The sequence below is a fragment of the Neopsephotus bourkii genome, unplaced genomic scaffold (assembly GCF_033783945.1).
Source record: "Neopsephotus bourkii isolate Nb327-2 ecotype Australia unplaced genomic scaffold, CSIRO-AGI_Nbou_v1 NB_318, whole genome shotgun sequence".
Taxonomy (NCBI): domain Eukaryota; kingdom Metazoa; phylum Chordata; class Aves; order Psittaciformes; family Psittacidae; genus Neopsephotus; species Neopsephotus bourkii.
Window position 1 is genome coordinate 5764691 of NW_026900826.1, and position 26962 is coordinate 5791652.

The following is a 26962-nucleotide window of genomic DNA, read 5'->3' on the forward strand; positions in this document are numbered from 1 at the left end:
GATGGAAATTTCCATCATTTAATAAGCTGAGATAGATGTTAAGAAGAGCATGACTTTTTCATAACGGGCTAGATATTAGCTGTAATTCTGACTTATGGCTGTAACTAGTATCCAAGCAGAATTCCTTTTTTTTTCTGTTGCTTCAGGAAAGAGGCATCCTAGTTTGTAGTGAAATCTGGAAGGGAAAAAGTACAAAAATAAATCACCAGAAGGTGCTCCTAATTTGGCCTGAGGAGGCCTTGAAATGGCCCCCTTCTCTGTACTGTCGGCTCTCTGCTGTCTTGTTTCCCAGATGATACCTGTTTACCTAAATGACCAGAATGCTGTGTTTAGCTGTAAAACAGTTACTCTTTATAACTGCAAAGCTGAAAATATTTCTTAACATTTTTCAGGCTTCATAAAATAAGAATATATTTGAAAAATAGAGAATTAATGTTACTTGCTATAGTTTCAAAAATTTGCAGACATTAATTTAGAAATTGTAATTTATTTGAGCTTTGAAACAGGAACTTACTCTGAATATGAGTTTGTTACTTGGACACTTAAAAAATCAGTGCTTTATATTTAAAAGCAGCTCTGTTAAAGAGAGGGTTCTTTTTATGAAATAGATTTGTTCCTTTTTGTCACTTAATGGATGGGGGTTGAAGGTTAAAACTAGAAGGTGTTGCTTCTTCCCTCTTCCATCTTCTCCTTTTCAAAGAGGAGAAGTAAAATCTCTTCAGCTCTGAACTGGTAACTAAATTTCAAATGGAATATAGACCTGAAGTAAGCAGCGTTTCCTTTTTGCTTTATAACTTAGTGTACTTCTGCGCTTGTTTAAGTAAGTAACACCTGTGACTGGGTTTTTTTTCAGGGGTTTGGTTTTGAGTTGGTTTATTTTTGTTTGTTTTGGGTTTGGGTTTTTTGTTGGGTTTTTTTTTTTTTTAGTAATTTAAATCTTAAATAATGAAGGCTATCTACATGTGTCTCAAATTGTTTCAGTGACCTGGTAATCACAGAAGTTCCTGGGGTATGTAGTTCCAGTCTCCTGACTCGAGCTTCTCCTGCCTTTTAAATAGTGTCTTGCTGACTGTGAATTTCTGAGGGGGGGAATTATCTGGACTTTACAGTTTGCTAGCTATAGTGTAAAAAATCTCTATAGGGTTGATACAAGCCTTCAGAAGTCTCCTTAATTCATCTGTGGAACTAGACTGCAGCTTGCCTGTCAAAAGGGAGATCTATGCCTCATAGTATTAAAAAAGAGAGTACCTGAACCTCTCTCAGGTGTTATACATCCAACCTTCATGTGCTGGTCCCCCTCCCTTTTTATTTTTTTGCATAGCCTTACTGCTGTGTTGCATTCCGTTAACTGTTGAATGACTCAGAGTGGTTGAAGCCATCTTTGCGCTTAGTTCTAAAAACTGGGAGGGATTTGGAGATATAGGTCCATAGGTTCCAGTACATTATGTGCTGGTCATAATAATATCACTCAGAGTGTAATCATACAGGTATCGCAGCTCTAAGAGATGCAACTGTTCCCTACAAAAATAGTTGATGCACTTCCTGTAAAGCATGTACAGCATCTATAGTAGTTCAAGGTGACCTTTTGGTTTGAAAAAGCTTTCATTAACTGCCAAATTTAACTGCATTTTTCGAAACATAAAATGGACTTTGTAATGCAGCTGCTACTTCTTTCCTTAATGTAAACATGAACTACTGGCTTGTTTGGGGGTGTGTTTTTGTTTGGGGTTTTTTTTTGGTAGAATATAGGCCATATAAGAGCACTCACTTTATGTTCCCCTCAGATGCTGGTACAGTTAGCTCTTAGCTATACAGCACACATTACTTGTTCCTTGTTCCTTTGCACGTTGTCTCTATGAAAGCTGCAACTTTTCCTTGTTTGAATTTGGCAGAGGTGTTACACTGTTCCCCAGCAGGATATTTGGAAGGCCCTTTTGTTAGCATAAAAAGGTATAGTCCCACCCAGTATTTCTGTTGTCAAAGTTCAGTAGTTTGTTATGGTGTGTACTCTGAGAACTTCTTGGTTGGTTTTGAAGTGTTACAATTTAGTAGGCTTTTTTAATAGTTAGTAGCAGAAATTGTTCCAAATAGGAGACCTGTCCAGGTGCATGTTGTTGTAGTTTGTAAACTCCAACCTCTGAGGCAGTTGGAACTGGAATTACTGCATTACAGCAATACACCTGTGACTTCATAGCTCTGGTAATGTTGCAGTGTCCATGCTATCAGGCATACTGTGTTCCAGCCGTCTCTCTTCAAATCCTGGTGAATCAAAAAAACAACAATTAATGAAAATCAGTCCTGAGACATGGATTAGGTTTTGTCAGGAGTTTCCTCTGGGGCGGACGCAATCAGTGTATCAACAGTGTATCAACAGGCAGTGAAAACTCCCAACTGATGCCAAACAGGTCTATGAATAGTAAAAACCTGGGACAAGTATTTTCATAGTGTGGATGAGTGACCTGGTTCTTTAAATGCACAATTAAATGGAGAATGGATCATAAATCGCCAATTATCTGAGATTGATTTCTTACAGTGTGGTTTCTACATACTATATTTTTAATGCATTCTCCTTTGTTACAGCCATAGTTTATATTGTCAAAGAGTAAGACCTGGGACACCAACAGATTGTTACTTACATGAAATGTTTAGGTATGCAGATGACTATATATATGTTGTGATATAAAATTCTATATTTGCAATCACATTGAATTCACGGATTAGTGTATAATTTCTGTAAATACTTTCTGCATATTTCATAACAACAGTAGAACTTTACATTGATTCATTCGAGTTTGCTGCAGTGATCCTGTATTGCTCATTTCCCATCTCCAACTCTAACTAGGACCAGACCAACAGATATTTAGGCTGCTTATGAGAGGCACAGCCTTCTACAAACGTTCTGAAAGTTAAATCTTCAGTTTCTATTTCTCTGGTTTGTAAAAGTCGAATATTGATGTATGTGGTTTATATTGGCCCTACATGCTCATCATTTAACAAGCACCGTGCTGTAAACTGCTTCAGTCAGATTCTGGTGGGTTTTTTCCTGAAAAAAAGTTATTTATGGCAGAGGAATCTTTCCTATCCATGTCAGCTTTTTTTTTACCAGACTGCATTTGAGAAGTATCTGAAAGTACCTTGTTGGTCTGTTATGTAACTCACATAGTCTAGGTTTATGCTTTCACAATTCTTTTCAGTTTTACACCTTGATACTCATCAAGCTTAGAAGTGTCTGTTGGAAGTATGAAAAGTCACACATGGATACCTGATTCAGTAATATTTGGGATGTCTGACTTGATGAATTTTGAGCTGTCATATACAGCAGCAGAGACATTCCCAGCTGATAGCACAGAAGATAGTACTTAATGTTATTTCCAAATGAACTGCTGCTTACAACCCTTCTATCAGTGCACTCTAAATGATTAAGCAAACAATCTGCTGCTTATTTTGGATTTTTTTTTTATTCTTCGCCTGTTCATTAAAATGTTTCTGACAAAAAGTGAATGCTATTATACATCATCTTCCCTGGAGTGAAAGTGGAACATAGAAGACCTGCTGTGAAGGTGGTCCTTTGTATATAAACTACCTTTCTGCTTTCCTATATGAAAAGCCCTGGTGGCTGAAGTGCCTGTAGTATCACTGGATGGTGGTATTTTGTTCGCTGCTTGTCTCCCCTGACATGCAAGGTAGTTAGTGGATGCTTGAATATGAAGTGTATATTGAGTTGCCTGTGACTTTAGGTCGAGTTTTGAGTGTTATGTTTCTGATCTGCCTCTAAATTTCAAGCATGTCTGCAGATGTTCAGTTGTTTGCAGTAAGATCAGGATATTGGCTCTTTTTCCAGACTTAGTATTAGCCTTGTTTCTTCTCTGGTACAAAAAACTTGTATTTGAGAATATATAGGAACTCACTTTTGTAATTTCGTGCATAGCTTTTAAGGTGTCTTGTTTACAAAAGTAGGTAGATATTTATGGTAGTTTATACAAAGTAGGTTGAGATTTTGAAACCTTGGAAGTGAGACCAAGCAATATGTAATACAGGTGTGGAGAAATAACAGAGGATTTTGTCTCACTTCTGTTCTGTTTCTAGTTACATTCAGACAGCTCAGAGTGGTGGTGTGCTATGGTGTTGGTTGGAATTGTACGCTTAAGTTGAGGAGTATAAATAAGTGATTCAATAAAAGCAAAAGGATCTTAAATTTTACAAAGTGAACAGTAAAATACTGAAACTGTTCTGAATAGGTTTAACTTAACATCTGCTGTTTGAATAGGTACCAGACATGGCGGGCTACCCTCACATCCGTTACATTTCATCGGGATTGGATGGAACATCATTCAGAGGCCCTTTCAGGGGCAATTTTGAGGTTTGTAATAGAATAAAACTAGATATATGTCAAAATGTGTCATGATGGAATATGGGGAGGGTGTATGGTAGAGCTAGTTCTATATATAGATGTAAAAATCATAAAAGAAAATACCCTTTATTTGTAGAGTGACCTCACTGTTGTGAACTGGGATAAAAGGTTATCAATAAAAGGTACCCTGGACAACGTAGGCTTAGGTGGTTATTAACTGATACTACATTTTGCTCTGCCCAGCACCCAGTTAGTAGGATGTTGTATTCACATGATAAGTTGGTAAATGTTAGTGATGTTTCCAAATAACTGTGCCAGGATCCTCCTAGTGAGGGTGAAACTTGGCAACTTTAACAGTGCTGTCCTATTTGTTATGTAGTGCAAGAATTGAAACTGAAGGAAGAAGAGGCAGGGGGAAGAGAAAATAAATGGTATCAGATGCAGAGAGTTAATGACCTAGTCCACTGAAAACCTCATCAGTGACATCTCATGGTTCTGATAAGCTTCATTGCTGGAGAAGAATAAATCTTTGTATTTCAAATTAAGCAACACATTTTCTGCTAAGCCTTAATGACTGCTAGAAAGCAAATATTTACATAATACATTTCAGTTCCATTTTTCTCATTAGATATGCAATTATGTGTGAACATATTGTTAACCAGTCTTAGCTGACAAACAATTTTTGATTTTTATTTACTTTTTTTTTTGTAGTAAAATAGTATTTCCCTACATCTTAAAACACCAGGCAGTGTTGGTGTGGGTTTTTTACAGAAACCCATGCTTTTTCCCTCCTGACATACTCATTTGCTTTATCTGTATTTCAGTAAGTTGCGAATTGAGAGTTTGTCATTCTGCAAATATGTTAGAATAATGTTAATTCAAATAGTTGAAATAGCAGGTTTTACACTGTTTCTACCTTACTGATTTTTTTATTTTTTTTTAGGAGCTGATTCACTTGGAGGAGCGATTAGGCAATGTTAATCGTGGAGCAACACAGGGAACTATAGAAAGATGCACATATCCACATAAATACAAAAAGGTGAGGATTTCTCAAATTGTGGCCCATCTGTATTACTTTCTTGAAAGTGTAATAATGTTTATGTCTAGGTTAAATCTGCAGAAAGGGCAGCTTCAGGGAGTGCATGTTTTCTGTATCTTGCAGTTTCAAGGATTGTAAGCAAAGCCTATGTGGCAAAGCGTACAATGCCACTTCTTTCACAAAGATAGTTTTAAACTTGGTCCCTAGATAAAGAGCTACTATAATGTGATAAACAAAAGTGGTTTAATAAGACTTAACTTTTCCAGCAGTTATGAGTAGCCCTGCGAGCATGAAATTATTGGTAAAAGTTATATTCTCAAGGGACTTAAGTGATAATTCATTAAATAAAATGAGACTATTTTTGTTGCATAAAATTGTTAATGATGCTTATCTGCTTGGTATGTATCATTTTAGCCTTTACTGTGATCACAGTAGGAAGACTGGGACATTAGAAAGTTTTGAATCTGGAACAGAATTTGGGCAACTCTAAGTTGTCTCTCAGTTTGAGTCTGTGATACCATAATATAGATTCCTATCCACATAATAAAATGAATATCTTTATACATAGACTACAAGTAAGAGGATTGGTTGCAACAATATGAAATTAATATATCATCAGTCCAATGGATTTTTGTAATTAACAATACTTAAATCTGATTTGTCCTCTGATTTTGCTCCAAGTGCTTGTTCTAGATTGATTTTGGTTCAAATACATTTGAATAAATATTAAGAAAAGTTTTCAAAAAGTATGTGTTGAATATGTACTAAAAACAGGTTTTCTTCAGTTTGTCAATAATGTCATCTCTACTAATAAGGTAACAACTGATTGGTTCTCACAGAGGAAACTGCACTGCAAGCAAGATGGGGAGGAAGGAACAGAAGAAGACACTGAAGAAAAATGTACCATCTGTTTGTCTATATTGGAGGAAGGTGAAGATGTCAGGTAAATTGTACCACTGAGTAACAGAACAGTGTTAATATTCTGGGTTTGAGACCATATTTGAGTATAGTACACTACTCTGCAATACTCCCTGCAATTGAAAACACACTTTTCAGTTTGTGTTGTTTTCCGGTAGAACGTAGGTTGTGTTTGACAGTCTTCCATAAGTTGACTGCCTGTCTTACAACGTAAACCCAAGCTAAGAACCCTCAATTGGGCTTTCAGTGTATCTTAAGACAGATTTAAAATGATATAGTAGAGCAGAAGCTAGCTGATGCTTGACTTCATTGCCCATATATATTTCTTCTTGGAACTATAGAAAATGCAGGTTCAACTGGAAAGGCCAGTGAAACTTGGGGAAGAACATGCACGTGCAAAAAAAACCCTGACACTTCAATAGCAAAGCCCATATTACTTTTTTTATGCAGTAGGTATGTTGATGTGGAAAAGCTTTATTAACACTAATGTTTTTCTGTTCTGATGACAGGCGCCTGCCATGTATGCACCTTTTCCACCAAGTATGTGTGGACCAGTGGCTGATTACTAATAAGAAGTGCCCCATTTGCAGAGTGGACATTGAGGCTCAACTGCCTAGTGAAAGTTGACGCCGCTTTCCAGAACTCTTGTCATCCCTCTCCCTCCCTTATCCTTCCTGGTACTGCAGTCAACCAAAGAGAAGACAGTTGAGTTTCAGTGTATTTATAAAACTTCTTTTACGTTTTACTTTTTTTTTTTTCTTTTCATTACTGTATTTTTGCATGGTTCCTTGTATTGCGTTTGTTTGCACATATTATGGGCTTTGTGACCCCAAACTTGCAGGCAAGATTAGCTGCTTTAGGAAGTAGAATTGTGTGGTCTCTTTTGTTTTTTGGTTTTGTTGTTTGGTTTTTTTACATAGTATCGAGCTTTGAAAGTATAATTTCACTCATTACTAACCTTGGATTCCTTAATTTAATCGGTCATATATTTAGTTTAAATGTATAAAGATCATCTAGAAAATGACAATATGTATTGAGACATTCCTTAATTAGGAAGAAATGGCTGCTGTATATTTACAATATCAGTTCTGAGTCAAATAACATCCTAAATACTGGGAACAGAATATGAACTATATTCAGTTTGACTGATACATATAGCATACTCACCACCAGAGTTTTTGTCTGATCAGATTTTTGTGTTCGTTTTTGAAATTTCAGCACAATGCAGATATATTTGAATGTCAATACTAAACATTTAGACTGCTGTTCAGATTGTATTTATCATTTTCTTCTTGTGTCTAGAAATTTGAATCCCTAACTTAAATATTTGCTGCTGTGAAACAGCTCTAGTGAACACTAAATGTTGATTTCAGTTAGCTGGGTTGTAGATACTTGCAGATTGAAAAAATTACTAGGGAAGTGGAAAAAGAGCTTAGAAACTGTTTGGTCTTCTGCTAACTTAAGTGAAGTATCTCCGCACACTGAGGTTTTGGGGTTTTTTTTTAATATGAAACCATTCAATGAGGACTTAGAGCTGCAGGGTTTTTGTTTTTTGTTGTTTTGGTGTTTTTCATTTTGGGTTTTGTTTGTGGGGGAGGCAGATATACATGCATTCATAGAACTTCTGAGGGTTCCAGGTGTTTCTTGGAATTTCGATTAGTTTAATAAAGTTAGCTAAATCCACTTGCCTCTTGTTTTATTTTTTCATTAGTAAATTGAAAGCCTGTAAATTTCTGTAGAAACTGAGACACAAATTATGTGGTTATCTAGTTTTTGCCTTGATCATAGATTCCCTCTATAAATTACCAACAGTCCATCACTGATTGAAATATTTTCTATAGTTAAGATTTGCTGCATAATATAGTATATAGAATTAAGTTATAATGTACTAACATTTCGCCTTTGGAGGAGGTTTTAAATCCACATCAGGATTCAAGTTGCTTATCAACATTCTTTCACATATAATAAATTATAGTTTATTTAAATGTGCTCAATGTTGCAAAATGCAAATGTGTAAAATCATTGAGACAGTATTACTGTCACTTTGGAAAAGATGTTCCTCGGGGATCATATATGAACATGTCCATAAGCTTGCATTAAGCCACCTGCTTTGTAAGTGGATTGAATAATAAATACCTTCAGTTTCTCTTGTCTTTGTCTTTCATAACCAGATCAAGTGTAAAATGGTTTACAGTAAACCTAGAAGATGAACTGTTATGTTTACACTAACTAATCCATTTATAAATATTACCTTATCTAATTTGATGCCTGTTTTTGTCTGGTTAATGCTGCTTCCTTTTCATTTTAATTTTTTTTTCATCTGTTAGGAGTAGCATTTGCCAGTGCAGTGTCTATTGCTGGCAATAAACTTAACATCTTGGGCACTGAGGCTTTAAGTCGAGAGAAATTTTATTCCAGCATGTGTGATAAATGGACATTTTTAAACTTAATTGTATTGCTAAAACTGAACTTAAAACCACTATGTGCTTGTACAATGGGGGGATATGGGAGAGAGGCAACATATGATATGACTGCTTCAAAACCTGACATGGTTTTATGCTAAAAGTCCTTAAACTTTATGGGTGTAGGAAGCTGAAAGTGAGTATGAAGTTGAAGCTGCATTGGTAAAAATAAATAAAAGTAACTAGAAGGACTGAACAGACTTTCTGTTCTTTAGTGAGTGTTGAAAAGAAGTTGTTTGAACACTGATGCTTTAAATCTGATGATACTCACTTTTAAAGTTTCCAATAAGGTACTTCAGAGACATAGGACAAAAAAAAAAGGCGGGGGGGGGGGGGGAGCTGCTCTGAAATAGCTGAGACTCCTGGTTATGTGATAAAGTCTATTTTGGCTTCCTTACAGGACAAAGAAGCACAGGTTGGGGGATAATTATTATTTAATTTTTTTTTTAGGAAGTATTTTATGCACCCGCTCTGGGTGGCAGGTACTAGAAGTATTTTAGTGGTCCATGAATTGACTTGTTTTATAAACTGCTACTGATACTGTCTTGCTTTTAAATGTATGCATAACATTGTAATGTGATGTTGAACACTTAGGTATTTGTCAGGAATTGCAGTGTTCTGATCTTACATGCTATTGCAGGGGCTAATAAAGATGCAGCCTACTTCTATTCCGGAAAGTTGTGATTTAACCGTAATTTAAGGGAAGGAAAAAGAATAGGCTTTTGCTTTTGAGAATTTCCACCACTTACTGTGCTTTATATGCTTAGATGCATTGCCTTAAGTTTTCTGCAGCATCTTTGACTTTAAAGATAAGATTCTCAACAGTATGCATCAAATTACTTTTCATACAAAATTCCATTGTCAAAAGAAATCCTTTTGTATGCAATAAATAAAACGTTAGACTGGTATAATTCAAAATCTGTTTCTTATGTAAGTTTTCTTTTTGCCTTGTTTTGCCTTTGTAAGCAGATTCTTTTGCAAATGTGTTATTACAGCTATGGCCTAGGAAAGAATTCTCTTTTAGCAACCTTTGGATATAGAAGCATAGAATGGTTTGGGTTGGAAGGGACCTTAAAGCTCCTCCAGTTTACCCCTGCTATGGGCAGAGACACCTTCCCCTGGACCAGGTGTTCAAATCCCCATCTAATATGCAATCTCCTGGTGCAATGGGAGGCACCTGTGTGGTGCCAAGCCCCAGAGAGGTCCAGCATATGCTAACAGAACCACCTGTGAAACTGCCCTTGTGTTCCTTTGTGTTGCCCTTATGTTGTCCTGCGTAACTTGTGGGTATGTGAGCAAACATAATGTGAGGTTGAGGAGAGGGCAAAATGGTTCTCATTAGACTTCTATGTAAGTTCAGGCAACTGCTGTAGAGGTGAACTAGTCCTGAGCTTCAGGAACTTGTTAAACGTGACTGTTTCTAGCTACGTGCCATGCCTTCCTCAAGCCGTGAGTGGCATTTAAACGGAAAGCTTTGCAGGTGCAGAGCATCCCCTGCACTCTGGCATGCTGCAGCGGCTCGGGGGGTGCGGGGGAGATGCCGGCAGCCGCAGCGGCGCTGCCCTGCCCTGCCCGTGCTTTCTGCGATAGCCCCGCACTTCTCACGGTAGAGCCGCATCTTGCTGACCTTGGCCTCGCCCCAGCCTGCGAGGAGCCACCTGCGCCCCAGCGCGCACCGCGCACCGCCCCCCGCCACGGGCCCGGCTTGACGGAAGTAGGTGCAAGCCGTTTCCTCTTTGGGAGGGGCCTGAGAAGGTGGACCAATTGAGGAAGTGCATCGTACGATTGTGCCCAATGGGAGCGCAGGACGGGGTTTAAGAGGAGCCGCAGCGGTACGAGGCACTAGTCGCCGGTGGAGCTCAAAGCAGTAGCAAGCGTGTGAGGCCAGGTGTGAGCGGCCGCAACCTCCTTTTATCTACTTGCAATGGCTTTACCGGTGACGCGTCGCGCCCCTGTGAGTACTGCTTGTGCCCCGGGGGGAAGGAGGCGAGTCGGGCTGTGGAGAGAGGGAAGGGGGCAGCGAGGGAGCGGAGATGGGGGAAACGGGAGTGTGAGGGGACAGAGGGAGGGAATGGGCGCAGGAGGTGGGTGGTAGGGGTGTCGAGCGGGCGAGATGGGGGTGTGTGAAGGCCCATAGGTCCTGCCGCTTTTTGCTCTCTGGTAGCAGAGCTCAGTGGGTTCGGGTCGCGATGCGAGCAGGCTGGAAAGAGCTCTTCCCGGGGCGGGGGTGTGGCGGCACTCGGTGCTTCATCCGTCCGGGAGCATCCCTGGGCTTCAGCGTGGAGTGGGACCCGCGGCAGGGCTGGGAGGGGGGGAAGGCTGCGCGGGGTTGAGCTCAGAGGTGGGGGCACGCGCCTCCCGCGGGGGGGCTCTGCGCTGCGCACGGCACGCCCTCATCCTGGCCCGCGGCGGGGGGTGAGGAGCACTAAAGCTGTGGTAACGAGAGGGGAGGGAGGGAGGGAGGGGGCAGAAGAATCTGTTCTCAGTGGCGGCTGGTGGACCCCTGCAGGCTGGTCGATCCTAACCCCGCGAGGAACCTTAGAGAACGGGTGCCTCGTGTGCTGTGTGTAACGTGTGTTCGTGTCTGCATGCATAACTAATTTATATGGTCTGTGTGTAATAAAGAAATGGCTTTGTTCATGAGAATAAAACCGTAGTTACAAACGTGTGAAGACAATAAACGGCGACGCGGCAGATAAGCACTCTACAAAAAGTTGTCACTGGGGAAGAATGAGATAGGGTGCATTGCTGTAATACTAGAGAGTAGTACTCCCTGAAACCTATATAGAGGAGATTTCTTTTAAGCATGTGTGAATAAATAGGGCATAAAAACTGGTTGAGTGATGGACAGCATGCATAGAGGTATGGTGGTGGTAAGTGTATAATGGAGTTAAGCACCTGAAAGGTCTCGGAGTCTTAAGCTGTGCTTTTATTGTTTTAGGTCACTAGAGGGGTGGAAAATGCTCTGGTTGACCTCAAGAGTAAAGGTAAAACTCGCCTTCCTGGCAGAAGGGCTGCTTTGGAAGAAATAGGGAATAAAGTTACGACAAGAGGAACACGCATAGCTAAGGTAAAGGAACATTTGAAATCCTTGCATAAGGAAAAGGTGGATTACTGGCTCTGTACTAATTGTAATGATTTGGACTGCAGAAAACGGAATGCTGCAAACCATCCATAAAGCCTACAAAAGGACCCAATAAGGTGACAAATGCAACTGTACTGCCTAAATCTCCAGCTGCTGTGAATCAAGCTTTGAAAGAAACTGATGTTCCAAAGGTAAGAAATAATGATACTGTTCTGATTCTTAATTTGATTTGAAACTTAGAGCTCTAACTTCAGAATAGGTTATCTGTATCTCATTTATATGATGTGTCTGATTTCTCTGCTGAAAAAGCTGAGGTTTTGGTTGAATGTATGTTGTGTTTAAAGGCTAACATTAAAGTGGTAGGTTTTGAGGTACTGGATGAAGCTTCTGCTTTAGATGGCAGTTACGAGAAGGCTTTCTGATTCTGTCTGTGCAGCATCTTGGTGAAAGCTTGCAGTGCTAGAATGCAAACTCAGTTTCAACTTCTTTTATCTTAAGGAACTGTTAACAACTGGAGAAAAATGTAGAAACAAAGGAGCGTTGCAATGTAAACTGTAAATATGTAAGCACTATAATCTTCCTTAGGTTCTGTCTCCTGTCCCTATGGATGTGTCTATGCAAGAGGAGGATTTGTGCCAAGCCTTCTCTGATGTGTTGCTCAACAATGTAGAAGACATTGATGCTGAGGACTGTGGGGATCCCCAGCTTTGTAGTGACTACGTAAAAGATATCTATGAGTACCTGAGAGAGCTCGAGGTAGGACATTCTGAGTCTGTGCTTTTGCAGTATAGTGTTGATCTTGTTGCTCACACAGCTTTTTCTTCAACAGCTGCAGCAATCGGTCCGCCCACGTTACCTTGATGGGAAGACGATCAATGGGCGTATGCGTTCCATTTTGGTTGACTGGCTTGTCCAGGTCCACTCAAGATTCCACCTTTTGCAGGAAACCCTGTATATGTGTGTTGCAGTTGTGGATCGCTTCTTACAAGTAAGATATTTTTCAGTTCATGTTTGGATTAAGAGACTTGTTCAACTACTGTGAGTTAGATTTGTAAGGAAAGGATAAATCCTAAGAACCTACACAGTCCACTCTGTGCAAGCACTCTGTGTAATGTTGCATCTTTACTCTGAGGCTGCTCTGTCTTTGATCCTGTCATTGTAGGGATGCTTCTGAAATCTCATTTATGTTACAAGTGTAAGCACTGTTATACTGGTGTTTTAAAATGATAAATTAGAATCTGCTAATTTGGAATTTGACCTTCTGGGGCCTAATTTTTAAATTCATATGTTGCAGAGTCATCCAGTGCCTCGGAAGAGTCTTCAGCTGGTGGGTGTAACAGCAATGCTTCTAGCCTCAAAATATGAAGAGATGTTCTCTCCTGATATAGGAGACTTTGTTTACATTACTGACAATACCTACACCAGTAATGAAATCAGAGAAATGGAGATCGTGATTCTTCAAGAGTTAAACTTCAATCTGGGACGACCTCTTCCAATTCATTTCTTGAGAAGAGCGTCAAAAGCCGGGGAGGTGGGTACTTGTCCTCATTATCTAGAACTTTCTTAGATGTGTCTTACCAGGATTGCTTCTGGCACTTTTATCATGTGATCTTACTAACTTTCTGCTTACACACTGGATCAAGAAATTCATCTATGAAACTCCACCATGTGCAGTAACTTGACATCACTGTGACAGCCGGTAGCAGTTAATGTTTGTATTTACTGGCCACTGTGTTCAGTCTTTGTGGCAGTAATTTTACTGTTAAACATACCCAGAGCAGAATCCTTGCTTTTAATCTTTTGCCTGGGGATTTGGGTAGTCCCTAGTGTAAAGGGGAGCAGTGTTGCTGCTCTTCATAACTTCTGGATGTAAATATTGTTTAAGAATAAAAATATTGTTTAAGAATAAAAATATTGTTTAAGAATAAAAATATTAACTTTGACCAGACAGCTCTCTTGAGTGAACTGCCCACACTTTAATAGGCTTCAATTACCTCAACTGACCACTAGGTAATGCTCGATGTTAGGGGACTGCTTTAATAAGGATCTCCTTGGCATGTTTTACACTTTTGTGTTATGTTGTGTGTCCCCCTCCCTCCCAGTGTATTACAGAAGGAGCGTTTGTATCCTTGGTTGGGCACAGCAGTGCCTGGTACTGCAGTTTCCTGTCTCCCTTGCTTGACTTTGTGTCTGAATTCTATATGGGTGCTAGACTAGACTGGTATGGATTCCTGTCTCAATTTTGACATGAGTGCCTGTAAACTATTTTTGTCATTCAATTAATATAATAAACAATTCTGAATTATTATGGTAAGGTGAAGTGAAACTTTGTGGATTAACAAACTCTCAATCTTGTAGGCTGACGCTAAGCAACATACACTAGCAAAATACCTAATGGAGCTGACGCTGGTAGACTATGACATGGTGCACCATCGCCCTTCAGAGATTGCAGCTGCTGCGTTATGCTTGTCCCAGAAGCTTCTGGGACATAACAAATGGGTAAGTATTTTAATAGAGTTAATGAAGGTCATGCTGTAAATAAAAATAGATCTTAGTAATTTTCATGGTACATGTAGAGTAATGAAAGGGTGGACCATGAATAGTGAATTGTAATTCAGCTACTGGTTACTTTGCAAGTGTTGCTGCTTTTATCTTCTCCTCAGTGTAGAAATGTGGTTCTTGGCAGTGGTGTCCAGACTCCTACTGTGCACCAGAAGCAATTCTGGATCTGTTGCTTAAACTGACAGTGCTACATTTCTTAGCACTCGAGGCTAAGCCATGAAGGTTAGGGCATTGGCTACCTGAAGTGACTGTGCCTTGAGCAGCAATCCCCACCCGCATCAATCTCAGATCTCTTGCTGTTACATTGCAGGATGCAAAGCAGGAGTACTACACTGGGTATACAGAAGAGAGTCTTGAGATGACTATGAAACATATGGCCAAGAATGTTTTCAAAGTAAATGAGAACTTAACTAAATACACTGTAAGTACCACTACTTAAATCTTTCATATGTTTTAGAGAGAACCTTTGTTGTGTATTCTGGCTCCTTAAGTAAATGTTTTGTAGGTTACCTTAAAGTCTATGCTATTCTGATAAGGCTGTGAAGAGGGTATTGCACTAGTACTAACTTCAGAGGTTTTTTTAGACCAACTGTGCTCTTGGTAATTTTGCTTGCTTGTTTTTCAAGTAGTCAGACTGAGACCCCAAATTATAAAATGTTTTATATGCACAGCATTTATCTATCTTTTGTAATGCTATTCCTCTACCTCTGCAGGCTACAAAGAACAAGTATGCAAGTAGCAAACTACTGATGATAAGCACAATCCCTCAACTGAAGAGCAAGATAATCAAGGACATGGCTTTACCACTCTTGGGATAACCCTAGGCAGCAAAGTTCTGTTGATGTATGCACTTTGTCTTTATCAGCCTGTTGAGGCAAAACTACTGCTCCTTGTACATAGCATTCCAGCTGTACCAGAGACATTTCAGGTTTGGAAAGTGAAATTTTAAATTTTCTTTGTAATACAGCTCTCTGCCTAGAAATAAAGCTTCTCTTTTATGAAAAAGAGTGAATCTTAAAGGCTCTGTCTAGACACATCTGATGTTCAATGTCCAAGCTAGCAATCTGACTAAATAGGTGATTGATATAGCTTGTAATTAATGTGGATGATTATTCTCAGAGGTTGTTTCTAGTGAGAATCTCCAGGCTTTACCGTGAGTTATATTTTAAACTTACTGCTTTCACTGTTAAGGTATGAAACCAGACAGACAGTTCTTTTCTTGGTGTCCTTCAAATATGTACTTTGTTTCAGTGTCTGGTCTCAAAGTAATATACAGGACTTTTTGTCATTTGCTACCTCCACAGCTGGGGAGGTAGGCACACAGGATGTAACACATACTAGCCTCGTAAATATTTTGTCTTAAAAATCTGCTTGATTTCTAAGACACACTCCAACACCCACCCCCACCCCCCCAAGCTTTCACTTGACTCTTCACTCACACCACCACTCTTTTTGTGTTTTCTTCTGTGTTTTTTGTTTGTTTTCTTGCTGCCTTCCATTCTCCCTGCCTTTTCCCAATTTTCCTGCCCTCACCTAGATTTTTCCTGCCTTTTCCCAGATTTTCCCGCCTTTTCCTTCTTTAGCTTTTACTAGATTTTCCTGTCTTTTCCCAGATTTTCCTACTTTTTTCCTAGATTTTCCTGCCTTTTTCTAGGTTCTGCTCCCTTCTGGGTCTCTCTTACTTTTCCTCGATTTTGCTCCCTTCTTGTCTCTCATTTTTCCTGCCTTTTTCTCTCCCTATTTCTCCCTTTTCTTCTCTTCCATTCTCTTTCTCTCCCATAAATCTACCTGGAAGAATACAGTCCAACCTACCATCAGTACATTCTTCCTTATCACTTCCCATTTTGCTGTCCTTTGCAGCTACTAAACATCAGTATCTGTATAGTGAAGGAATATAACTATGTAAGCAGTAGGTCTTTTCTGCCTCATACCTCATTTAAGGCTATTTGTTAACAGTGCTAACTATTTGTTAACTTGTGACCTGTTCTGTGGGAAGGATATTGTAACTATTGCATTTTATCTTGAGCAGGAGACTTCTTTCTCCCATAGGATAAGTCAACCTAGCACTTCCTGTACATGGTCTGTTGAAAAATGTGCTTGATCATTTTTTGTGTATACGATTCCCCCCAGACTAAGACCCAGCTTCCAGAAGCAGATTCTACAGTCTGTTATCCCTTGCTGGAGAAGGAGTTTAAGTGTGCCTAACCTAGACTTAAGCAATAGTTTAGGAGGGAGGAGATTAAAGATTTTTCAGTTTTGTCTTAAAGCATATGCAATGTGTTAGCATACACAGGACTTCTTTTTTTTTTCTAGCTGCTCTTAATAACTGAAAATTCATGCACAGCGCTTGAGCCTGGGCATGGTGAAAATGTGTTGGAGCAAAGGAAGGGGACTTTTTTCCTTTAGAAATCCAGGCAGTAAAATCAGCAGCCATTATGAAGGGATACGGTTATATATGTAACTGGAAACAAACTGCACAAAGGACAGACCTGGTCAGCTAACTGCTGCTTCTGTTTTATTTTCTGGAGGTTCAGAAGGCAAAGCATGAATGGTGGTAACTAACTGTATGGCAAGCAACAGTCACTCTGGTATGGGAGGCAATCAGATTTGAGCAATAATGCTATTGCCATTTGAAAGGAGTAGTGCATATCTGTAAGTACCTGGCATAAAAACTCTAGAACTACTTCATGAATAACAGCAGTGGAATACTACATTATACATTCATACATGTTTCTATCATATTCAGTTTTTATATACAGTATATGATCTGTTTCTATAAATTTACAGCTCTGCATAAAGACACTTATTACAGGTAGAGCATTAAACATAAATCCAACATGGGCCAGCCATATTACACTATAAATCTCAAAGAAGGCAACATTATTTAGCATACAGTACAATGTGGTTTTCTGTTTTAACTTCTTCGACTGCCTGTTGAAGTCTCTAAACACATCAGCAAACACAAAGCAGTTCCATTACAACTCTGTACAGAATTACTTAAATACACCATCACAGTAGGTTTTTAGATGGTAATATCCCAAATTGGCCTAAATCTTTTTTGACATGTAGCAGCATACTTAGCATGTTCTTCCCCAGAATGATCTGCATTAGAGGAAATGTGCATTTAACAACTTCAGTAGATAATTGCAGAGGTTACTGATACTCAGCTGAAGGCACTTATTAGATACAGCCAGTTCAAAGTCCCTGGTCCCAGACTGCAAAGCACCTTTCTGTTTCAGGAAAATATAAGTTTGAGTACTCTTTGCTTAATAGGTGTTAAAACCAGGTTTTAAATATAATAAATAATTGGTCTGTATATCCATTGCTGTATGCTTCTGAGACAAAATGATCAAAGTCTCTGCTGTGGGTAACTTTCTTCCTGCTCATGTACAACTTCACTGGTGAAAACCCTGCTGGTAATGGCAGATCTCATAATCACCATGTCCCGAAGGCAAGGAAAAACATCTTCGACCACAGGTAACTTCACACCAATTTTTGTCTGAGCCTTTTATATCTTTGTGACATAATTGTTGGGAAACAGACCTTGTTTCCCTCGTAGTCTTCCTGTCCACCAGCCAGAAGGATCTATGACAAAGAAAGCAAAGTAGTGAGGTTCTGTAAACTTTATACCTGAAGAGGCAGCCTTGCAAAACTGTTCCACAAAGTGAGAGCCTTTTTGTGAAGAACTGAGGAAAAATGTGAAGAACCTTAGCTTGCTGGTCTTTTGGCTGCATCACTGCCTTAGGAGGTTGCTTTAAAGGCACAATGAGTTAGGACTGGTTTAAAACTTTTGTTTCTCATGCTATAGTAGCTGTGGTAATTTTCAGCCAAAGCCTGTGACAGAATTACAGAATTGGAGATCTGGGTACAGATCTGGAGTACCAAGTAATGCATACCTCACTGATGAGGTCTGATTGGTGTGGTTGTGGAGACTTGTCTACTCTCTGAGCTGTCATAGAGGTTTGCAAGCTTAATGAGGGAGACTAACTGTGGGGTAGCTCAAAAAGTCGTGTCTTCTTACCAATACATACCTTCTTTAATTATATCAATCACGTCGTTGGCATTAAAGCTAAGCTCGTCTGTGTCCTGAGCATCATACGCATACAATGCCCTGCACTGTGGTACCTGAGGCTTAGGCTTGGGCTGTGGTTTTGGCCTTCCTCCAGCTGGTGGTGGTCGGTTTGTTGTCTGCCTGCGAACACTGATGGGAGAAAAAACATAAATGTGCTTTGAAGTATATGACTTGAACCTAAGCCTTATCAACCCCAATGCGCTAATGGACTGGTTCTACAGAGTATCACAGAACAAGGGGAAAAGGATTCTCTTAAATTTAAAATAGTCATCTAACACTTCTCTGTGAAAGGCCTAGTTAGACAAATAAGTACTTCCAAAGAGCAGTTCAAATGCATAGTGCTCAGTATAGCATTTTAGTGCTCAGGCTAGAATGTAAACAAATGTGTACATGCAGTTCCTGTGTATTTTGGCAGCTACACAGTTCAGTCTGTCTCTCCCCATGCCCCAACTTCACTGTAGTTTCCAGTATTAAAAACAAAGTTCTATCTCACAGTCTTGCTACTTTACCATTCTTGTGACTAAGCTGTAAGAGACTGTCTCTCTTTTAAGTTGCCTCAGACTCCAGGGCCATCTATGGATTTGTTCTGTTATAGTCAACTCTGAAGCAACAGGGGAGATGCTGCACAAACTCTGTCACAGCTGTGACCACTCCAAAGATAGGAAGGGGAAAGAGGGAAGAAATGCATTTTGTCAGCTCATCAGGTAATAAAGGCTGGAAGAGAGAACAGGTATTAGATGCAATATGTCAGTTTAATATAAATAAATAAATGTGATGAATGATTAAAAACACTGCAGTAATGTGGAGGAGCTAAGTGTTATCAGTTCATATAATTCCATAACATCACACAGCTCTTGGAGAGAAGTCTTAGAAAAGTGGATCAGCTTTTCTGCAACCACTGTAGGACAAGAACATGCTGAGTGAGATGTTTTGCTGGAGAGCATGGTGGTTTCTGACTTAGGTTTGTATTGGATTGTTAATGATAACTGAAAGTTAAAGCTGTCATAGTACCACTGCATCCTTAGCAGCACCACACCTCCCTACCCCAGTTCGGATGCAAATGCACTGAGGCTCCACTCTGCCACTTGTGACTCAGTGAGGGCTCTCATTCACTCTCTGTGCCTTTGGGCTCTGTATCAATCTGTTCTAGCTCAATTTTCCCTTTGTATGCTTCATCCATGATACCAGTAATAGAGTGAACCTTGCCCTCCAATTCTCTTTAGCCATGCCTCTGTAGACTGCATTAACAATGGTCTTGCTATTACCTTTGGTCATTCATCAAGCAGCCCCTAAACTACTCATTTCACAGAGGAAAACTTACCTGAACCACACCTCTGGATGTAGTTAGTAATGGTGGTTCTTTTGGGTACAGTAAGAAAGGAGCTCATAATGTATCTCTGTTTTGTACAAGTAATTCCTTTTGATCTGTTGCTGCTGTGAAACTCCCCTAGGATGTGTTTTTCTTAGTGGTGAATGTGTTGGAGAAATTTGAGTGCCTGGGACTGGTACTTAACAGGAAGAACTGGAAGGAAGGACAGGCAGAACCCCTCTGGTGTTGGGCTTACCTGCCACCTCCATTTGTTTGTGAGCTGATCTGTTTGTCAGAGGATATGCTTACTTGGCTAGATTACTGTGTGCTCCAGCCAGGTCCCTAATGTTTATGCTGACCAAGGGTAACCGCAGTTTGTGGGCAGCGAGCAGGTGATGGAAAGGAACACACACAACTTGTCCTGGCCGTGCCAGCCGCAGCAAAGCCTGACCTGCGGCGGTGCCACTATCCCGACAGCAGGGGGCGCGCGCTGCCGGTTGGTCTGCCCTGGGACACCACCGACGCTCGCGGGTGCGCCTGAACCAGCTCTGGGGACATGCATCGACACAGGCTTCTGTCACCGCCAGTACTGGTAGGGACAATAACCGGGTTGTGCCTATTATGGTGATTACAAGTGGCTTTTCTGACTGTGCGCAGAACATGGGGTTGGTTACTGGCACTAACAAAGCATGGAATATGCTAAGTCAAAATACTCCAATTCATACACCAGTGCACCACTTTTACAAATGTAAAACCAAACAATTACCTACTTGCTTTGATGCTCACATAAAGTCACCCTCATAGGGCTGCACTCCGCTCCTCTCAGAGCAGGCACTTTCCACCATTTCTGACCAAAATGCTATTTTACACTGCAGGTAGGAACCACAATTCAGTGAACTCATTTGGTGTACTGGACAGATAGCAACTCACCAATTGGAATGGTGCAGTCTACAAAATAACTAACTTTGCTAGGCCCTTTTTAGGTGTTCCCTTACTTTACACAGTAGCATCCATACTGTTACTGTGTGTCTCCTACAGCTTTGGCTTGCTTTGAAAGAAAAAAATCCAAACCACAACAAACCCAACAAAACAAGCAACCCTCACTCCTCAACATCCTCTTCCCTCAGAATAAGTTGTTACTTTGTGCTATGTTACTACATACTCTCTTGCTTTACTTGCGGCTTCCTGTAGAAAAGCTCAACTTCTACAAAATCTATGCAGAGGTGATGGATTCCTTACTACTTCTGGTTACAATTACTGCTGTGGCTGTCGGGGCAGGGGGGGGGTTCTACCCAACCTGAGTGTATTCATCAGTGAAACCTGTGGCAGGCAGTGAAGATGTCATTTAATACAGTGCGTTTTGTTGGAGGTGTTTATCATGTGTGTTTAAAGGAGCTGCAGAGCACAGAGTTGTGTCTGCACTAACCATTACTATGCAGTTATTACAACTTACCCCAAGTGGATTTTTATTCTCTAATAGAACCTTCCTTGTTGATTTAATATGCTCTGGGACTCGCTTACATCAGAATTAAATAACAATGAGAAACACAAACTGCTTATTCAAAACCAGGTTATTTCCCTTTTTGTGCTAGAATTGTTGAATTGACCCAATTCTTTGATTAAGTGGTGCTCAAATTCCCACTACAGTAAAGCTCCACTTATGTTCTACAAGAGAGAGGAGTAAAAAGGCTAAGTTGAAGCCAAATCGGTTTAGTCATTGGAAAGTTTAAAATTTTGCAAGGCCTTTAACATTCTGGAGCACTAAGGTCCCATAAATACTTGACAGAAGACTTCTGTCTTTTGATTTCCACAAATCAGAGGTTTTGCCTGCTTCCAGATTTTCAGCCAAGATCTGGAGCAGCTGTTTTCAGAGTTGACAGCAAATGGTTCTGCTTCCCTCTACTAAGTCCCTGATTTATTGGTTCTGTCTTTCTGCTACAAATCTGGTGGTTTTGATACTTTTGACTCTCAGCTACTGCAGAATGCCTAGTGACCTAATAAGACCCACCCTCCATAAACCTTGTAGGATTGTCTTGGGAACATACTCTGGAAGGCTGCAGTTAGAAGTCCAAATGATGCTAAAATAATCTTGACTGTCATGCCAAGCCTTCCTCCTTGAAAGGAAGTACAATTCTGGTATATGAGTCTAGAGTCAAAGGTGGAACAAAAAGACTATTAGCAAGCGTTTCTGGGCATGAGAGTGCCATGAAATTCTGCTGTTCATGATCTGCAAACCAGAGGGAAAGAAGGCCTAGTCAGACTCTGCTAAGTGTCTTAATACCCTTAACTAAAAGTTACCAGGCAAATTTAAGGTATTAACTAGAACTGGTTCACCTACATTCCTAAAGGCTTATGATGGAATATGTGTTTTTAAATCCTATGGAAGATGATGAGACCTTAGAGTACAGCTCAGTAGCACAATCTGCTCATCTCTGTACAGTGTGAGTCAGATGTAAGTCAGTTCGTGTGTGTAAAGCTGTTTACAAAAATTGACACCTTTTTCTTGTATTTAATGTAAAATCTTACCCGGCTGCTCCTTGGTCAGGTACTTTCAAGAAATCCAGGCTTTCTGGTTGCTGTGAAATCTTGCCTGATCCTCCTGACAGTTGCCGTGGTAAAGCTGGACGTGTCATATTTGTATACAGGTTTTTCTGATTGGCCCACTGGTTTCCTGGGGCGTGGGGAAGTGCTACAAACTGTGGGGGATTTATTACTCCATTTTGCTGCTGACCTAGAAGTAAATAAAGTGTGAACACATCCACTCCAAACTATAACTCAGTAAAGGTAACCTTTTCCTTATGTTGATGGCTCAGCTGTCAGATTTGGCTGTTAGTGAGACTCGGCTATAGAGGTATTTCAAAACAATGTTGATTTAGACACAGTTTGCAGTCTGCTGGCAATCTATTTCTGTTTCACGTCTTCATGGGCTTGTGCTCAAGTTAGAGACGTGTGCCTTGGATGTTACAAGTGAGAGGATGTCTGGTAAGGACCTGTCATAAGCACTGGGAGATATTTGATTACAAAAGGCCATACTGTAGGAATGGGTATCCACTGATACCTTGGACGTGTGTAAATTTACATCTGAACCTACGCAGGGCAAGTCTGAGCAGTGTCTGCAGGCACAAGGCTTCTTCAACTAATGTTTGGCTTTTTGATCTAGCTATACAACTGCTGACAGTATTAGAACAGACCTTCCTTGCTCTAACTCACCCTGTATGAATATTTACTATCTGTGTTCACAGAGAGGTTAACTCTCAACTACAGTAATTTCCCACTTTACTACAAGCAGTTGTTGCAGACCATGCAGTCCTTAGTTTGACTCTTAGAGCTGTGAGGATTGGGAACTGTCTAGTTAATTTGGTGACCGAAACCGGTTGCACACCCAGCTCACACCATTAGCAATGTGCTTCTCAGTAAACAGCAGCTGACTCAAAGTACTCTGGGAGCATAAGTTAAAAAAAAAAAAAACAAAGTAAAACCACTTGGGGAATGTTTTGTCAATGGAATATTGTTATCCCCTCTGACTTCATAGGCTAAATTAATCATATCTCTCAAGAGCAGAACTGAAACACCCTAATGACATCAATCCCATGCAGAAAAAGCCATGCTGCTCACTGGCACAGCTGATACATCTCAGCCTTTAGCATACACAAAAGTTATGTATCACGGTGGGACAACTGAGGCATAAATCACATTCTATTGTTTACTGGCACTAAAAGCAGTTTCACTGCAAAGCACTGTCTATGACTTGATAAGTATATAGTTTTTACCCTTGAAAGTGGAGAAGGCTAAGGGGTAAGGTTTAGATTCCATGTCTTGCATTAAGTGGCTGAAAATGCCAGCATCCGTGACAACCAGGACATCTCTGGTGGAATAGCAGTTTGTCTGCTGGCTCGAACAATGCCTACAACTTAAGTTTTGCTGACAGGATCTTTTAAAGAGGATTTTAAGCCTTTACTAGGATCTGATGTGTAAAAAAATTACCAGATGACAAGAGTAAAGTGAAAACCTGAATTCTGTTTTTGCCTGAGGCTAAGAGGACTTACCAGGAGGAGGTGGTGCGGCTCTCATAGGGTAAGTCTGACTTTGAGACCTGCTGGAATACCCTCTATTTTGGGTAAGGTTCCGTCTAGTAGGACCTAAAAAAGAAAACCCAAACATTTAATTATCTAAGGGTAAATCCTTCTGGCTGCCTGACCCCTACGATGATCAGAAAGTGCTGATCTTCAGCAACAATGAACCTGAAACGTGCAGCACTGGCCAGGTTGTTCTACAGCTTTAGGTGCAAAAAAGATGACCTGGGCATACTCTCCCTTTTGTGATCCAGTTCAGCCACAGGATACAAAGTAAAGCTATCTCAAGACTGCAGTAAATGAGGTGCAAAAGACTGTTAGCTTTATGAACTTGTTTATAAACCACGGGTAGCTGGCACAGCAGTACTTTGGACTATACTGTTTCTGATCAGCAATTAGTATGAGAAAAAGGCAGGACACTTAACTCGAGAGGCTGGTGTACTTGCAGCTCAGTCTTTGGTGACATACAGACACTATACCTTTCCTCCTATCACAACCTGTTCTGTCCTGATGCAGACCTTTCTTCATCAGCTAGACTGCAGGAGCTCAGCAGAGTCAGAGACTCCTCCCAAAAACACTTGGCTAATTGTGCCATTTGTACTATGTCACACAATTAAATGCCCTCATTTCTTTTGCCACAGAGCAAACAATTGCAGACATTTCAGAAACAGTTGGTATATAACAAAAGCAACAAAATTGCAGCTCGCCTGTTAGGATCTGTAACTTGGATCTTCATTTAAATGTTACAGAGAAATAATAAAGAACATGCTGAGGCTAGAGGCAAGGAAAGAATCAGCCACTCTAAATTTCCAAGTCATTCACTAATGCCTAAAGGAAATTCATACTTACGGGAATTCTTTGGTAACCCTGGTCCAATGCTGATCTGCAGCACCTTATTACTTGGTTTGAGAACAGCTATATCTCCTTGGCCTTGCATAAATTGCACTTGTCGAGAACCACCACTGCTCCAGGGCCCCCAACTCTCCTTTTTCAGCTTCACTTCAAGTCTAATAAATACAAACACGTGAACACATGAATAAAAAGCCAGAAAGTACTTACGGCAAATCAGGCCAGTATCACTTGGCAGCAGGTAACTTAGAAATATAAAAAGCTTGGACTAAGAATCTATATTCCCCAAATGACTCAGGTGAAAAACTGCCTGATTTCATCTCTTTCCTGCTTTTTAAAATGTTTTTGTTAATTAATGTTTTAACTTCCCTGCTAAAGCTACGCCAAGGAAGCTTAAGATGCCCCAGAGAGGTCAGTGTACAGTGAGCATCTGAACAAAACTTTTACTCCTGATACTGGCCTTGGGTTCCCAGCATACAGGAGCGTACACTACAGCCATGTTTCACACTTCAATTGTCTTCCTACATCCTTTCCAAATTAAAATAATGACCTCCTGTTAACTTTTCTAATTCTTCCACTTTTTCAAGTCAAATAAACATACATATCCAAGGCCTGCTGTTGCTAATCTACTTAACAGGTAAGAGTATTAACAAAAGCACATCTTTGTTGGAATAGTTTCCAGCATGTCCTTACAGCTAAAATGCTCATCAAACATTGTGTAGATTTACAGGCTTGTTTCTAAAAAATGTTCCAAATGTAATCTACTTAATGAACTACTTCAGAATTACTCTGTCACCCTGCAGTCCTTGGTCCCTACAAGAACTATCAGCATTTTACACTGTTACAGTATGTCTCCAGAAATGGTCTTTCAAACTCATTATGTGTCCACTCCTAAGTCAAGGTTAAGGACTTGAAGACGATGCTCCCTTCTCATCATAGGAAACAGCAACCAGCACAGAGACAGAGATCTTGCAGTATGGTTGAACATTAATAGTGCAGTGAATGGCTTGGCCCTTGCTGTGTGGTGACAGCTCTGCTGGCACAGAGTGGCTCTGTAGCACAAAGCTGAAGACCCTTGAGCCTAGACGCTGTGTTCAGCAGAACAAAAGCACCTCTTCTATGCATAAAAATAGTGAAAAGTGAGAGATGGCCCAGGTACAATCCTAACCTACTACTTGGATGAGCTCTTTGCACATACAGATTTTTACACTGTGCTGCCTCTTATTATCTTAAAGCACAGTGTCAGGAGCCTAAAAACTAACATTTACTTATAGTGGCAGACAGAACAAATACTATTATTAAAAGCCCATTGAAAAAGCATAACTCACGTATTGCTAAATTTCAGAGGTAGATTTCTTTGTGTTTTTTCTTCATATCGTTTTGATAAGAGGCTTAAAAACTCAGTTTTGAAGACCGATTCGAGCAAACTATCATATTCCTGTTCATGGAGGATGAAAATGTCATCCTGCATTGTGCTGAAAAGAAATCAGAGCATGTAACATTCACATTAAAATTTCATCAGCAAATACAGCTAGCATTATAATATTTGCAGAGTACCCATGGTTAACGTTTAAAACCACATGAAAGTCCAAGCAGCATTAACTGCAGTCTTCCTTTCTGAGACCAAGTTTGTTTTTTTTTTCATGAGCTTTCTGAGAGACACTAATATAACTCAGTCATTTGACAGTAATAACTGTTAGCAAAAGAACATGTGCCAGTAAGATTACAATTAAAGTCTATCTCTTCAATAATGGCAATACTTGTGACTAGAGGTGAATTAGAAACTTAAAGATTACTGAAGTAAGGCTGAAACCCAAAGCAAGCAAATTTGGAATGAAAGCTTCCAAACTTCTTGTTAGCTTTAATTTGGACTGGTTTAACTCAGTGTACAAACCACACATCGGGTTCCACCGCCACCTTTGGATCAACCACTATTTACACCTGCTGAAGATGTGAAACCACAGAACTATATCCACATCAGTAATTTGGCAAGGCTGGTTTCTGACCTCCCAGAGTCCCCACACTAAAAAGAGTTCTGCTGTGTCCTAGCCAGGATTACTATTGTTCCAGCATGCTTCTAAGTTTTTTGTATGTGTATCCCTCTTCCTTTGGACAGCATGTTGGCATACTTCCTAGCTATAACTACACTGGAGCCCGTCTGCTTCTGCATCCTTGCCACAGAGAACGATAAACAAAGCTTTCCAAAGAAAACTGTAAGACCTGAAAATGGAGGCCATGGGTT

General features: G+C 40.2%; 4 protein-coding genes across 15 annotated transcripts in view; 3 read left to right on the forward strand and 1 right to left on the reverse strand.

Annotated features, from left to right (window-relative positions):
* RNF111 (ring finger protein 111) overlaps nt 1-8454 on the forward strand; it is a 55105-nt gene extending 46651 nt beyond the window's left edge. For 4 of the 8 annotated variants that reach the window (XM_061347510.1, XM_061347511.1, XM_061347512.1 and 1 more), the window contains 4 exons: nt 4268-4360; nt 5295-5390; nt 6206-6333; nt 6818-8454. In XM_061347510.1, coding sequence (XP_061203494.1) covers nt 4268-4360; nt 5295-5390; nt 6206-6333; nt 6818-6935 — 435 coding nt within the window. In that variant the 3' untranslated portion in view covers nt 6936-8454. The remainder of the gene's footprint in view (nt 1-4267; nt 4361-5294; nt 5391-6205; nt 6334-6817) is intronic. The other 4 variants (XM_061347507.1, XM_061347508.1, XM_061347509.1 and 1 more) reach the window with 3 other exon arrangements.
* The window catches only part of LIPC (lipase C, hepatic type), a 241920-nt gene that overhangs the window by 212945 nt on the left and 2013 nt on the right, over nt 1-26962 (forward strand). The gene's annotated exons all lie outside the window — the stretch shown is intronic.
* Nucleotides 10575-15422, forward strand: CCNB2 (cyclin B2). Its single transcript, XM_061347514.1, has 9 exons — nt 10575-10724; nt 11712-11840; nt 11921-12046; nt 12441-12611; nt 12685-12843; nt 13150-13386; nt 14214-14354; nt 14728-14838; nt 15131-15422. The coding sequence occupies exons 1-9, from the start codon at nt 10695-10697 to the stop codon at nt 15233-15235; spliced, it is 1209 nt and encodes a 402-aa protein (XP_061203498.1). The 5' UTR covers nt 10575-10694; the 3' UTR covers nt 15236-15422.
* MYO1E (myosin IE) overlaps nt 16911-26962 on the reverse strand; it is a 114609-nt gene continuing 104557 nt past the window's right edge. For all 5 annotated transcript variants that reach the window (XM_061347520.1, XM_061347522.1, XM_061347523.1 and 2 more), the window contains 6 exons: nt 26049-26195; nt 24721-24878; nt 23845-23937; nt 22325-22529; nt 18449-18618; nt 16911-18002 (listed from right to left, as the gene is read on the reverse strand). In XM_061347520.1, coding sequence (XP_061203504.1) covers nt 17926-18002; nt 18449-18618; nt 22325-22529; nt 23845-23937; nt 24721-24878; nt 26049-26195 — 850 coding nt within the window. In that variant the 3' untranslated portion in view covers nt 16911-17925. The remainder of the gene's footprint in view (nt 18003-18448; nt 18619-22324; nt 22530-23844; nt 23938-24720; nt 24879-26048; nt 26196-26962) is intronic.

Coding starts and splice junctions, on each gene's coding strand:
- CCNB2 (XM_061347514.1), top strand. CDS start 10,695: ATGGCTTTACCGGTGACGCGTCGCGCCCCT. Junction 10,725..11,711: donor CGGTGACGCGTCGCGCCCCT/GTGAGTACTGCT, acceptor TTATTGTTTTAG/GTCACTAGAGGGGTGGAAAA. Junction 13,387..14,213: donor GAGCGTCAAAAGCCGGGGAG/GTGGGTACTTGT, acceptor TCAATCTTGTAG/GCTGACGCTAAGCAACATAC.